We start from the raw sequence: 14,304 nt of genomic DNA, 5'->3' as shown, positions 1-14,304 counted from the left end.
AAAAGCAACACAGGGGACACACCGTGACATTAATGGGCTAAGAGAGACCGCCCTGTGCGGGTTGTGGGTAGTGACTACATGTGCTTCCGGTTTCTTCTTTGGCTTCTTTATCTGTTTCTGGTTTTCTACAATGAACATTGTCGCCTTTGTGACCAGTTAAAACATAAGCATTATTTCATAAATGGACCTGGAGGAGGTTATCACGACAACCTTTCTCATTAGGATAGTTTCATGGGTCAAATCCTGTTTCATGATGCAGTCTTAATTTACCAAAATGGTAGACAAATGTTTCTTCATTCCGTCATGACTTCTCCTCTCCACCCTACAGAGACAAACTGGCAGGTTTACAAGTAGAAAGCTGACTCCCCACCCGCCTTGACTCTCAAGGCATGGGTTTGTTCACATTTTGTATGTGGAAACATAAGCCCAGTGCAGTGTGACCGCCTCCTCTCCAGACAAAAATTTCCCAAACTATCATGGTACGGGCCTCTTTATACAAAAAAAAAAAAAAAAAAAAAAGCCTGGGCACATAGTGGGTCTCTGACTGCAGGGGAGGGTGGCTTGATAAAAGCATAACTCTAAGATCCGAAAAAAGAGCAGCCAGCCCAATGATGTCACTGTGTTATAAGATGGGACAGCCACTCACTAAGGGTACTTCCTGACTGATGGATCCCTTCCTCCCCTTTGCTGCCCAGCACCACAGGCTCCAGGGCAGCCCCATCCATCCTGCCTGGGGTCTCCCAACATCCCTATGCCTGTGTGCCTCCCCGGGCTCAGAGAACTCGCTTTGAAGGAAGCAGATCCTCAGTCAGTCAACACTGGTCACTTCCAGATGGAATCGATTTGTGCAAGCAATAGTGGGGAAATGGGTGGGATAAATTAGGATATAGCCCTGCTGTGGAATTCAGCGCAGCCTTCAGAAACAACGTTTTAACAGGATTTATTCACCTAGGAAAGTGACCCCAACATACTTCTACTTAAAAACAACAAGAGTACAGTTGAAGTCCATCTTTGTCGTCATCGTAAATACACACAGGAAAGACACCAAGCTAAAAGAAAAGACATCCAAGAGTGCACGGAAGTTGTCTTTGGGTAGTGAGAATTGGGTGATTTTGGTGTTCTCTTTTTTCCCTTTGTGTTTTTAAGCTGTTTTTGTTATTGGGAAAATTCTTTTTAAAGAAATACACATCCTAGGGAAAAGGGAAGAAATTTGTGATGACCAGGAGGTCCCTGGTGAGAGATCAAGTGTTAAGGACATTTAGGGGAAATATGTTCCTTTGAGTTTAGGATCCTCTCAACCTTCCACATCAACGTGAGTCCCCTCCTCACCCTCCTCCCTCTCAGCCTCAAACACTGTTAGCTGCACACCAGGTCATTTTTCTGTGGCTGTGTCCCAGGTGGCAGCCAGAACTCTGACCTGTAAAACCAGAAGGCTTGGGTGGGGAAGCAGAGCCTGATATTAATTTCTGCAATAAAGCCATCAGAATGTACTCCCACATCATCCAACTTACAAGGAAGGGAGATTCTGGAAAATATTCAGAAAGAAGAAACTGGAAATAATGAGTCCCTCCCCTCTGTGGCGATTTCAAGAAGTAAAGCATAGTATGCGTGTGATCCGTGACTAGTCCACCACCTGAATTGTTTGATTTTTGCAAATGTAACAATTCTCGCCAAGGGCTTTCTCAGTTCCACTGCCAAGGACAGTTCCCCAATCCTATTTCCCACTGGGGCTTGAGTTGTTTCTCAGGGTTTCCAAGGGTCTAAACCCTGCAGTGGGGGTGGAGTGGGGGTAGGTGAGGGTGGGGAGGAGGCTGCTGGTTCCTGTTTGACTCCTTGCTCAGAGTAGAGTCAGTAGGAAATCACTGACTCCAAGTTCACTGATGGTAGGGACAGGGATGTGGGCAGGGGTGCTCAGTGGCTTTGTTTACAAATGTTAATGATCACAAATCTGAAATCCTGTTGGGGCCCAAGCTTTTCCCCTGCACCCACCCTCCTAGTCTTCTGGAATGTTCCATTTCGCTCACTCCCCTTCTTCCTACCAGGGAGGAGTTCTTGGAGAGGATGCAAGCTCCAGAGGTGATTTCGTCTAGACTGCCCTTAAACTCCCTCACCCCCACATGGCTGCAATTCCATGCTGTGCCAGGTGTCTGAACCTGGTGGGGAGACCCAGCCTGCCTCAGCTTGGGTCAGAGTGACTGGCGGGTCACCCTTGCTGGGCCCCAGTCAGAACCCAGCAGAAAGCTCATGCTCCGCCGTGGAGGGAGACATGGAGCTGGCCCTCTCGAGTCTGTCCGTGGAGAGGAAGGGGAACCTTTTAGCCAGATGCCTGGCCACCAGCCTGTGGAACAGCTGGCGCAGGTACCTGCGGAACCTCTCCCCGACGAAGGCATAGATGACAGGGTTAACGCAGCAGTGCGTGTAGGCGATCACCTCAGTCACCTGCATCGCCAGGTCCAGCTGTTTGCTCTGCCTACACTCATCGGTGAACAGGCTGTCTTGGAAAGCAGAGACCAACATGGTCAGGTTGTAGGGAGTCCAAAAGAGAAAGAAGACGATCATGATGACAAAAATGAGCCGGACGGCTTTGGCCTTCTTCTCGTTGGGTCGCTTGAGCAGAATCTGTATGATTGCTGTGTAGCAGATAATCATGATCAACAGAGGCAAAACCAGCCCCAGTAAGTTCAGTTTCAGAGCCTGGAACTGTTTCCAGGCTTTTAGGTTTTCATAAGGGAAGTGGAGGCTGCAGGTAGTGTGGGAGAGTTCTCGCTGGGTCTTAGAAAAGTAGAAGCCTGGGATGGAGGCCAAGAGGGCCAGGACCCAGGCACCAATGCTGCTGATAATACCAAAGATGACAGTCCGAACCCGCAGGGCAAACACAGCGTGGACGATGGCCAGGTACCTGTCGACGGTCAGCAGGATGATGAAAAGGATCTCGCTGTATAAGCCTGTGTAATAAAGCCCCGAGAGCAACTTACAGGTGCCATCGCTGAAAATCCAGTCATCCTTTAGCTTGTAGTCAATCCAAAAGGGCAGCGTGAAGAGGAAGAGCAGATCCGACATGGCCAGGTTGAGAAGGTAGATGCTGGTCATGCTCTTGAGCCTCCTGTATTGCATGAGGACCAGGAGCACCAGGATGTTGCCGACCAGGCCAATGATGAACACCAGGGAATACAAGGGGGGCAGCAGCTGAGCTCCAAAGGCCCGTACCTCTCCCTTCTGGCATGGGGTTATGCCCTCATAGTCATACATTGTCGACTGGTCATAGTCCCTGCTGGGGGCTGTGGTTTCCATCCTGGCTTCTTGCACGAGTCAAGGCAAACGGTGTCTGTTTGCTCTGCTGGGAAAGGCAGTGGGCTGTGGACAACAATGTTAGTGATTATAGGTCTTCGACCACCTGACAACTGATTACTGAGTACCTACTGCGTATCAGGCCCTAGAGCGAGGGGGATCCAAGTCCTCTCCGCCTTTCGGGGAACCTGGAATCTAACAGAGGGCGTAGGCGGTAAACGGAGGAGCCCACCCATTGTTAATCCAATTACTTGGGCACTCAGGGTCGTGAAGGACAAGTCCATGGCTGGAGAGCACAGACAGAGGGAGATCTCACCACACTGCTCTGAAGCAGCGCTGCCCGAGGTCTTGGCATTGGACTAAGTGCTAGACAACTCTCCCCCACTCCCACAGAGGGGGTGCCACTGTTCCTCAGTCTTGAGGTGATGATGGAGGAGTTCGAAGTGGTAAGGTATCTATGAGAATGAGAGCTGGAGTTGCTTTCATGGAGCAATGGATTTGCATTGGGGGGTCCCCAGGAGGAAGCTCTCAAGCCCCAAACATACAAATGGGTCTTCATGGCTACGGAGACTAAAAAGATTCTCAGGCAGGAATGATGTAGCATGGTGGGGGCACAGGAAAATATGCGGGTTTTGTTTGTTTGTTTGTTTGTTTTAGTTGCCACAGAGACTAGGGGATGCTACTATCTGGTCATTGAGTAGGCAGGGCCAAGGATGTCCTGTAATACAAACATTATCCTACCCCAAAGACCCATAGTGCTGCCACAGTGATATTCTAAAGGCCAGCCCCATTCCTTAGTAGATGAGGACCCTGAGGGCACCAGACTGGGTCAGCTTGAATATCTTAGATATTTTTACCCAAGGTTGCCTTGAAACAAAGAAAAACAAGAAGAACCACTAGATAGCTTGCCTTTGTAGGACTTCCCCAGCTCCTGATTTTCAGTGCTCCTTTCCACTTCTAAAGACACCTCCCCAAAGGGACCATGGGTTTTTGTGTAACCTACCAGCTATGTGACTTTGAGTAAGTTAATCTACTTCTCTGAGCCTCATTTCCTCATCTGTCATGTGGGAAAGTAACATCTTGCATGGCTACTATCGTGTATGAGAAAAGCCACCCCCTTGTACTTAGCGGGTCCTCAGTAAATATTAGGGCTCCTCCTTCCCTGCACTGACCCTTCCCTGAGGCCAGTCCCAGGCTCCAGTCCTATTCTGGTTGATGTACCCTGCTCCCCAAGTCCCCCACCATTTTTCTTCATAGTTAATCTGGCAGATGAATTCTGCTTGACAGTGGGGGACGGTGACAGTCCCTTCCACGTGAAGTGCACTTTGAAATTTTCAGTAGCCACCAGTTTGAGTTGATTTGACATAAAGACTGATCAGTAAGGTAGCTGGTTCCTACATCATCATTCCCATCCAGAATCTGGAGTCTCTAGCACTCTTTCTTCTCAATTGCTTAATGAATGTTTCCTTCTTACACAATTCACATTTCTGCAGTGGCCATTAGAACATTAAGCACATTGGTGGTGGTGGGGGGGCTGGTCAGTGTCATACACCCTGCCTGGGGGACTGTCGTTTCCAGTCAAATCCATCCCTGTGTCTGACGCCTCCAGCTCTGAACTTGTCTGTTCCTCACCAGCCCTCCAGGGCTGACAGGTCGGTTTGGGAGACAGCACTTTTGGGTGGGCTGGCAGGTCTACAGCAGAAGCTACAAGCAGCTTGGAAGCACAGAGAGCAACTGGTGCAAGACCCACGAGCTCATGAGCCCAGTTTCTGGAGAATTCTGGCAAAGGCTAAGTCAGCATTGCTCTTGCCATTTGAACAGAGGATCGCCTTCACCAGCCCTCTCCCCGCCCCCCACCTCCAACTCCATTTACTGTTCTCCCAACTTGCCAGGCACCCCACAACAGCTCTAGGAGAGGGATGACCTGGTGTGGGGCAGTGGAGGAAGACACAAGGACCCTGTTGCCATCTAGCCCCACTGGAGTCTGCTGCAAAGTCTGCCCCAAGGCCTTTGGGAGCCTGGAGCCCGGAACCTTGCAGTGCCAGCATCCTCCAAACCGGGAGTTGGTGAAGTCTTTGAGCCAAGAAAGGGCAGTCCGATGATGAGACACCTACGCCTGGTGGTGTGCAGGGGCTGATTTATACTGGCTCATAAAAACCAATCGTGTGCATCTTTCCCCAACTCTGCATTCGGGGGGTCGGTAGCTTGAAATCAATCATAGTGGGGATGTTTACACCATAGAAATCCACACACACTAGAAATCAGGTGTGTGTGTGTGTGTGTGTGTGTGTGTGTGTGTAGAGCCAGTTGTTAAACATTCACTGGCACTTCCCTCCCCACAGCTGAATAGCCCAGATTGTCCCGTTAGAGTGGAGACTCAAGGGTCAGTGAGTGGTACACAGCCTGCTGACAAGCTATGCAAACTTCTGAGAGGTTCTAACTCTGAGAATCTGGGGCACTCCACATTTTATGGAGGAACAGGTGAAGTAGATACCTCCAAGTAGCCCCCACGCCCCTCCATCTTCAGAACAAATTCTGCCCTGCCTCTTTGTTAGAACAGAATGGATGCATCCCAAGAAGACCTCGCCCTGCCTGCAGGAGGGTAAAATCCTACCTTCTCCAAGGACAGATCAGCAGTCCTGATTGTGAGGCTCCTTGGCTCTAGCCTTCTCAAGAGATTGGTCCACCATCAAATCATCCTGGCATCTGCAATGTTTTTTTGTTTTTTTTTTTTCTAATTCGTATTTCCCTTTTGCTACAATTTCTTCATACACCATGTTTGGTTTTTGTTTTTGTAGGGCAATTTGGCAAGTGATTTCCTCTTGAATCATTTTTCACAGAGAGCCTCTTGTTTCTTAACTGACTTTAGAAAGGTTGATTTTTCTCAATCAGTTGCTAACAACCAATCTTTCAGGAAAGCTTCCCTTTTTTTAGCAAAAAAAAAAAAAAAAAAAAAAACCCCACCTTATTTTACTATCTGAGCACCTAGTCTTATAAATTCACCCATTGTCAGCATTGCTATACAATTAATCACCTTATAGATGCATCAATGGGCTACTTAGACATTTGCTTGGCCCTCAAAGAATTCTTCACCTTTGAGGAGACAGGTAAATAATGCCCTCAATATGAGGCCCGCAGTTCCGCCTGGCGACACACATGTCTTCAAACGAGATTGCCCTCAGCTGTCACTGACAAGACAGGAAAGACAAGTGACACTTACTCTGATCTCTAAGGATTTTGTCCACGAAGTCTCTATTTCTGGAGCTTGTAGAATCTTCATGAAATCAAGGTTCAACGTCCTGATTGAGCAGGAAGTCCTCAGCTTCCTGTGTGATGATTTCGGACTCCAGGGTTTGCAGTCTCAGAATGACAAGAAAGGGACAAAGTTCTTCTTTTTTGTATGGTTGGGTGTCCGTGAATGGCCACGATACCCGCCAGCGGCAGTTCCTCGAGGCTGGGTTCGCTCTCAGCTGTGCTCCTCCCTGGGGAGCTCTGCCTTAAGGGGACTGGGGAGGGTGGGGTTGGGTGGAGTTGAGTGGGGGAGAGATGGTGTGAGGTGTTCCCAGAATTTGTGAAGCAATCAAAGGCTGAGCTTACGTGTGTTTTGGGGGTTGAGGGAGGGCAGGGCATAGAGGTCTTGTGGTCAGTGAGTGGCCCTTTTTTTTTTTCTTAAAGCTCACAAATGGAAGGATTTAAACCAGAACCTGGATCCTGTTCCTCAAAATGAACTGGCAGAGAGCCCGAGAGAGGCAGCAGCTTCTCTCTGGTGCCCCCTATGTCCTTCACCTCTGACCACTTGCTGTCCCTCTCTGTTCCCCATTTTCTACCTCATCAAACCCCACTGAACAGTTTCACCTCAAGGAACCTCGGCCTGGAGTGAATCCAAGTCTCTGGGTTGGATTTTGGCCATTCCTTTCTTTTTTTTTTTTTTTAATTTTTATTTATTTATCATAGTCACACACACAGAGAGAGAGGCAGAGAGAGACACAGGCAGAGGGAGAAGCAGGCTCCATGCACCGGGAGCCTGACGTGGGACTCGATCCCGGATCTCCAGGATCACGCCCTGGGCCAAAGGCAGGCGCTAAACCGCTGCGCCACCCAGGGATCCCCTGGCCATTCCTTTCTGATCTCACGTTCCTGTTTTCTGCAAGAGTCCAACTTGGCCATGGCCAAGTCTCAGCTCTCTCCTTGAGACAAGGGCAGACAAATGTGCCTTGAGAAGTCTTGGCTTCTCACGCCATCAGATGAGATGACTGAACACTCGCTCGGAGCAGGTGTACACGGTCAGCTCGTAGGTGAAGAGTGTCACGGAGCACCTGGCCCAAGGTAAAGTGTCTGGTGAAGGATGCTTCCTGCAAGTCTCCCCACAGTCAACACCTACTCTGCTCCTGTGCTTGCGTCCCCCTCAGGTTCTACTCCTTTTCCTTAACACGGGACCCCACTAGCCTTCCTCACAGATGGTGCAAAGCACCATTTCAGAAAGGAATGCAGGGTGCTTTGAAAATGTCACTTGCCCCTTCAAGGCTGTTTCCTCCTCTGTATAGTGAAGACTTGAGGCAAGATCTTCAAAGGAACATTCCGTGAGTCTTCTGGGGTCGGGTCTCCCCTCTTTGGCAGCCTGTCCAGAGAGATGGGGGTGGAGGGATGCAAAAGGCGACCAGACTGACAAAGAGGGATACGGGCCTAAGAAGTTGCTGCCTTTGTGTGGAGAGCAGGGCATGCGGGAGCACTGTGATGGGCCTGGCAAGTCAGACAGTCCTGTATCACATCCTGGGGTCTACCTCTTGGAAACTTTGGCTGCAATCTTTATGCTTTGATCGTCTCTTTCCTCTTCTGTAAAAACGAGGCTAATTAGGTTGACTTTATAAAGGATTGAATGAAGATATATACAGGCATCTGAATAAATGATTTGGTGGAGTGCTTGGGATTGCTTTGGATATTACTGATGTTCTGTTTTTTTTTTTTTTTTTTTAGATTTTTATTTATTTATTCATGAAAGAGAGAGAGAGAGAGAGAAGCAGAGACACAGGCAGAGGGAGAAGCAGGCTCCATGCAGGGAGGCCAACGCGGGGCTTGATCCCGGGTCTCCAGGATCACAGCCTGGACTGAAGGCAGTGCTAAACCACTGTGCCACCTGGGCTACCCCATCAATGCTCTGTTTTAACTTAGGGTTCCCTTTTAGGTGCAAACCCTGGAACGGAATGCAGATGCAAGTAGTGCATTTGCAGGGGAATCCCAGGAAGCCCTGCAGGGGTGGGGAAAATGGGCCAGGGAAAGGAATGTGACCATGAGGGGAGCATTATAGAAGGGCCTCCTGGGGAGCTCAGGGAGCCTCCCACTGGGGGGGGGGGGGGTCAGGGGTGAGAAGACCTCTCGTGTATCTAGCAAATCGCTACCTGCCCAGCACTGAGTGAGGGCTGCTTCTCGATGGCTTGTGTCACTGAGTATCCTCCCCAGGACATTCTTCTCCACCAGCGCACAGGGCTGGGCATTCCAGGCAGTGGCTGTAGCCATAGATGTAGTGGAGATGGATGGAAGAATCAGCAAGGTGCACACCACAAGATTCTAACCTTGACTTTGCCCTGGCCTCTGATTCCTTCATTCGGCACCCCCTTAATTTGTGTCAACCCCTCACCTAGCCTGCCGAGCCTCTTTCATCTTGCACACTTTCATTTTGTGTTTCACCCATGACATCTAATATTGACTCAGCCATTTCTGCTGCTCCTTTCCTGTCTCAACCTCAACATCCCAGAGATCTTATGCTCTGTTTGGCCAAGACAGGGCAAGGCCAGACTCCTTGACTGCGTGGAGCCTGGTTCTCACTGAGGCTCACCCTTCGGGTTCAAGTGCTATACTGTAAATAAATTTCCAGGAGGATGGCAGTGCCATGACAATGGAGCTCTCTCCGCTGCCCATTTCAGGCCACAATGTCTGGCTACTTGACAAAAGAGGTTGCTTCTGACCCTAGGCCACTTTCGGGACACCAAAGCCGGACTGATGAGTAGCCCACAGGTGGACAAAAGGGTCTTTGGGAGACATGGGTGGCTCCTAGGCAGCAGCCTACCCTTGCCTCTTCCACACCACTGCATTTCATCCCCACCTGACCCTTCCACCTTGTCTCATTTCCTTTCCTAGCCTCTCTTTCTACCACCCTCCCCCTCCACATTTCTTCTTCCCAGGTGGCAGTTCTCCTCCTTAGTCTCCATCTGTCTCTCACATTCCAGCATGCTACAAACCCAGCCTGGCAAACCAGAGGAAATAAGTCCAGCATCTTTTCTCCCCTCTGGTCTGCTTGGCTGCCCTATTGTGCTGGGTCATGTCCTGGTGTCACTGAGGGGGTTGAGCACATCCATGACCCTTCTCAAACTGCCTAGACCATTCAAGAGGCCACTTCCTCCTTGAAGCCTTCCCTTTCTGCAGCAGGAAGTCATCTAAGAGGGGCAGATGCTGGAGCTCTGAGAGTTTTAAGTTTTTCCTGGGGGTGAGGGAGGGGGTGGAGGTCCCTTTATTTACACTTAATTGTGTATGTTGGATACTTTTGACAATGAACAGCAAGGCAGTCCACTCAAAGTAGCTCAAAAAAAATTAAAAAGAATAGAAACTATTCTTTTCTCACAAACCTAGATCTTATCTCTGGTTTGTTATTAGTCTCTAATATTCTCTTGTAATCATTCTAAATGATTTCACAATCTACACGTCTCTGTCTACAGCCTGACACCCTCACACTTAGGGGCTCAATATCACAATGACATCATGGTATAAATCTGTGGGTTGCATGGGTGTCCCTATCTGGCAAAGGGGCTGGGGCTTGACTGGGGTGCCCCAGTATTCCACGTGGCCTCCTGTCCTCGAGCTGGCCCCACCAGCTTCATTGCCTTTGGGGTGGGGAGGGGTGGAGGGAGTCCTGGACATAAGCAGAGATCACAGTGTCTTCAGGCATTGTGTCAGAGGTCGCCTAATGTCGCCTCAGCTGCATTCAGTCAGTGAAAGCAAGTCACAGAGCCCAGCTGCAACCAAGGAGTCAGGAGATGGGATGCATCATTTTAGCTAGAGCCATCGGGTCACACTATAGGAGGCTGGGTGCTCCAGGACAGGAGGGCCTGGAAACCATATGTTATCCTCCACCAAAGTGCAGGTGTCCTGCAGCCCTCTGGCCATCCCCCACAGTTATGTCTTCCATGTCCCTCAGCTGCTCACCCTGGGATCCTAAATCCCGGATCTCACTATCACACCTTCGGTTCCTGGCACCCCAGCTTCTGACCCCACTTCCATCTTTCCTCCCTCCTGCCACTCAGCACCACTGGTTCCCCAGCCCCAGCGGGACTGTGGGTATGTGCTTTCCCCAGACCGTCAGCCTCCTCCTGCCCTTGCTGGCCATCATCTTAAATCCATGGGCCATTGTCATAGTCCCGCACACACACCCACAAAATTGACGGCGGTAGGAGGGAACCATGCCAGCATCCAGCCTGGGACCCTCCTGCAGGAATGATGGCCCTGCGGGAGGGGCCACAGTAACCCGTGGGCAGTGTGGGGCGCTACGGTGCCACGCCACCCATCTTTCTGACATGCTCAGACCAGCCTCTGCTCCCCGCCCAGTGAGGGCTGCTGGCGTCACCTCCAGGCACTGTGACATCTAACAGAAGACAGGGCTGCTTCTTCTTTTTGTCAGTTTATAGGAAGAAGGAAGCTCTGACAAGTTCTTTGAAAAAAAAAAACAAACAAACAGTCCCCAGAGAAGTGGCTTCTCTCCAGTAAGATCAGGGCAGCCCCTCCCTGGCCGTCTAGGGCAGTGCCTGGGTGACAGCCCCTCAAGGGAGAGCTCCTTCTTGCTCTTCTTCTGCCACAGGGCGATGCTTGGCAGGAAGCAGACGCTGGAGGGCAGGGTTTGAGAGCTTAGAACAAACCAGCAACGGGAGGGTGGCCGCGGCTACAGAAGCTGCTGAGCAGACCACAGCAGGTCGCAGGGCTAAGCGCCCGCAAGAACTGAGAGGTACCTCACTGTCAGGAGGCAGGGAGGAATGAAGAAGGTGACGATACCCTCCATCCCTCAGATCTAAGCTGGAGGCAGTGCGGTGTGTGAACGTGTCCCCTCTTGCTGAACCCCATGGTGGGCTCCGGCTGGCCCTGGATTCCCTCCCACCTCATTCATCACACACCCGTTACAGTGCCCTCCGCCTCCCTCGGATCCTGGGCAGCTGTGGGCCCCAGGTGAGTTAGGCAGGACCTGGGACTAGTGCTAACTTGGCGGGGAGGTCTGTGGGCTGGAAGCATCGGCACCATGTGGGAGCTGGTTGAGAAGAAAGATTGTCAAGCCCCATCCCGGACCTGCTGAATCAGAGTTTTCAGGAGCCGGGTTTCGACCCAGGAAGCTGTAAGCCCTCTGGTGCGTCTCATTTATGCTGCAGTTTGAGACTCGTTGCTGTTTGAGACTCGACTAATCAGACACTTGCTGATTAGGGTGTGATGGCAAGACCTGAACACACATCCAGAAGTGCAGACTAGAGGCCCCCAGGGAGAAACTGCGTTTTCACCAGATCCCCCCAGGGATTTGTTTGCATATTACGGTGTGAAGACACCCTCGTCTAGAATGTCACGGTTGAGCAGGATATCTGTGTAGGGTTCAAGAGATGCACAGGAAGGTGGGTGGAGTCCAAACATCCTGCAGAGACATTCACACCTCGTCTGGGCTACAGAGATGAGCTGGAGTCTGTCAGGTGGCCAGGGGCAGGAGATGGGTGAAGGATGCCTCTCAGGGTGTAGACGCTCGGTCAACAATGGGTGACTGCTTGTCGCACAGAAGTAGCTCACTAGCTGGGCTGCCAGATAGACTCGACTCCCGGGACCCAGCCTGAGGCTTAGTGGGGACGCCCTGGGTCCTGACCCCGCCTCTGGTCCTTACGCTGTGTTGGTGGGGTTGAGGAGGAAAGTCATGCCTATCATGCCTACCCATTGCTGGTGGGAGTAGAAATTGGGTCCTCCTCCATGGAGGGCTGTTTGGCCACGTCTATCAGAATTGGAACGTGGGCATCTTTTGTTCTAATTCCACTTGTAGGAATTTATCTTCCAAAGATTTACACGTGTGGCAGGAGACAAGGTTACAAGGATGTCCCCTGTGTTGTGGGGACTAGTTAAGGCATATTGTGCAAACTTCTGTGTTGGTACAAAACACACCCCAGGCTGGAGGGACTGCCAGCGGGGAGGTGTGGATGCTGCAGGTGCCAAGTCTCTGGAAGGAAGCACAGTGAACTGCTAATATTCCTGGTCTCTGGTGAGGGAAACAGGTGACCAGGGGAGAGATGAGGCCTTAGTTTTCACTGTATGTTATTTTGTACCACGTGGCTTGTGTACCAAGTACAACTGCCATCTATCTGCCTGGCAGTCCTCAAAATGTGGCCCAAGGACCCCTAGGGATCTCCCAAACCCACCCGACCTGAGGCGTCCCTAATGTCTCCCCTTTTCCGGATATGTATCTGTGGGTGGCTGGGTTTCCCCCTTAAACTTCATTCAGCGACAGCAATCACAACCGACCCGGGCAGAAGCAGCTGTGGGGATCCGGCCACTCTTCCCAATGACATTTTTTTTCATCTGGGAAAATATAATTATTTTCCTAAAAGTATGGTTTATGTTGTTAGGTAACAGTTTCATCACTGCTACTTTCAGTGAATCACTGAAAATGTTTTTAAGTTCTCGGTTTTGATTTCTGCGACAGTAGGTAGTAATAATCCACGTACATGAAAGCTCTTTGGTGTGGCGTCACACTGTGCGGCGTCCGCGTTCCTGAGGCCCCACCGCTGGTGCGGGGCACACCGACACAGTGAAGGCCTTCCAAGTTCCTGGCTCCACTCGTTAGTGGTTAGTGAACCAGGGCAAGGTAACTATTTTTCTGAGCCGCACACTGAGCGTGTGAATAAAACGGTGCACATTCAGCATTGAGCACAAGGTATATACTCAGTAAACACGGTCCTGACGGGTCCCCGAAGCCCACAGCCGACTCTGGCTACGCTGCTGCGCTTTCAGTGGCGGTCAGTTGGCAGCTTGAACTGGGCCACAGGGAGGGTCCTCACACCAGGGAACCTACATCAGTGGCTTTTCCATCGTTCCCTGCAGGAGAGCTGATGTGGAACGTTGGCCGGCTCCCCACCGCAGGGCAACGACGGCCCTGAATGTACCAGGGGAGGTGTTTGCCCCCCTTTAGTCTTCCATTTGTGAGGGCAGAGGGACCTGATGAGAAATTCTGCATCTGAGTGCATACAGACCTTCAGTCTGGGCAGAAGTGAGCTTTTATTTGAACGTCTGCCCTTTGCACACGGAGCTGGGGCCCAGTTCCCTAATTGCAGGGGGTTCCTTCCCATTCCAGATGCACCCACCCACCACTCAGCAGCCCAGACCCATGTTGCTGAGCAGGCTCTCTGACCTTTAGGGGGGTGAGGAATGCCATGTCCAGCCCATGTCTCTCTGTCTGTCTCTCTGTCTCTCTGTCTCTCTCTGTCTCTCTCTCACACACACACACACACACACACACACACACACACGCACGCGCAAGGAAGTTCTATGGCCCGGAGCTTGTGCCTTGGGGCCAGGCTTCTTGTACCCACTTCATACTTCCCTTTTCTGGACTTCTGGTCTCCCTCCCATCTTCCTTTCCCTTCTGTGGGTTTTTGCAGGGGAGGGGATGGTGGTATTTTGTTCTGTTTTCTGGTCTTCATTTTTGGTGTTTGCTTCCCTCCCCGACTCCCCCCCACCCAAGCACCAGCTGGCAGTTTCCCTGTCATTGGAGATCACGTTCAAGTTTTTTCTTTGAGAATCTTCGGTTCTTTCAGCCCTTGTGGACCAGGCCTCCTCAAGGTCACGGAGGGCGGCCAAGGGGAAGATCCATGAAGGGAAGCAACTTCCTGCCTCCTTTGTCCTGTAGCAGCATTTCCTTCCCAAAGTGCCACCAGAGTGCCCCCCACCTCTTGATCAGGGGACTGCCCCTCCCCCCAGCATGGCCTCCACATCCAGCTCTGGGGCCTCCCC

General features: G+C 51.1%; 1 protein-coding gene across 2 annotated transcripts; it reads right to left on the bottom strand.

The window, feature by feature from the left end:
- Positions 1–924: 924 nt before the first annotated feature.
- On the bottom strand, positions 925–6,911 carry LOC112912512 (C-C chemokine receptor type 1-like). 2 transcript variants are annotated; one of them, XM_025989203.2, is made up of 2 exons: positions 6,509–6,911; positions 925–3,354 (listed from the first exon to the last, which is right to left on the bottom strand). In XM_025989203.2, the coding sequence occupies exon 2, from the start codon at positions 3,289–3,291 to the stop codon at positions 2,224–2,226; it is 1,068 nt and encodes a 355-aa protein (XP_025844988.1). In that variant the 5' UTR covers positions 3,292–3,354; positions 6,509–6,911; the 3' UTR covers positions 925–2,223. The 2 variants fall into 2 exon arrangements, with proteins under 2 accessions (XP_025844988.1, XP_072577189.1); XM_072721088.1 differs by lacking the exon at positions 6,509–6,911 and adding an exon at positions 5,903–6,494.
- Between the last annotated feature and the right edge of the window lie 7,393 nt (positions 6,912–14,304).

This window comes from Vulpes vulpes, chromosome 9, assembly GCF_048418805.1.
Source record: "Vulpes vulpes isolate BD-2025 chromosome 9, VulVul3, whole genome shotgun sequence".
NCBI classification, from domain to species: Eukaryota; Metazoa; Chordata; class Mammalia; order Carnivora; family Canidae; genus Vulpes; species Vulpes vulpes.
Note: the sequence above shows the minus strand (reverse complement) of the source record. Positions and strands in the feature narration are given on the sequence as shown.

Excerpts from the sequence above, each read along its gene's own strand:
- LOC112912512 (XM_025989203.2), bottom strand. The coding sequence starts at position 3,291 with ATGGAAACCACAGCCCCCAGCAGGGACTATGACCAGTCGACAATGTAT.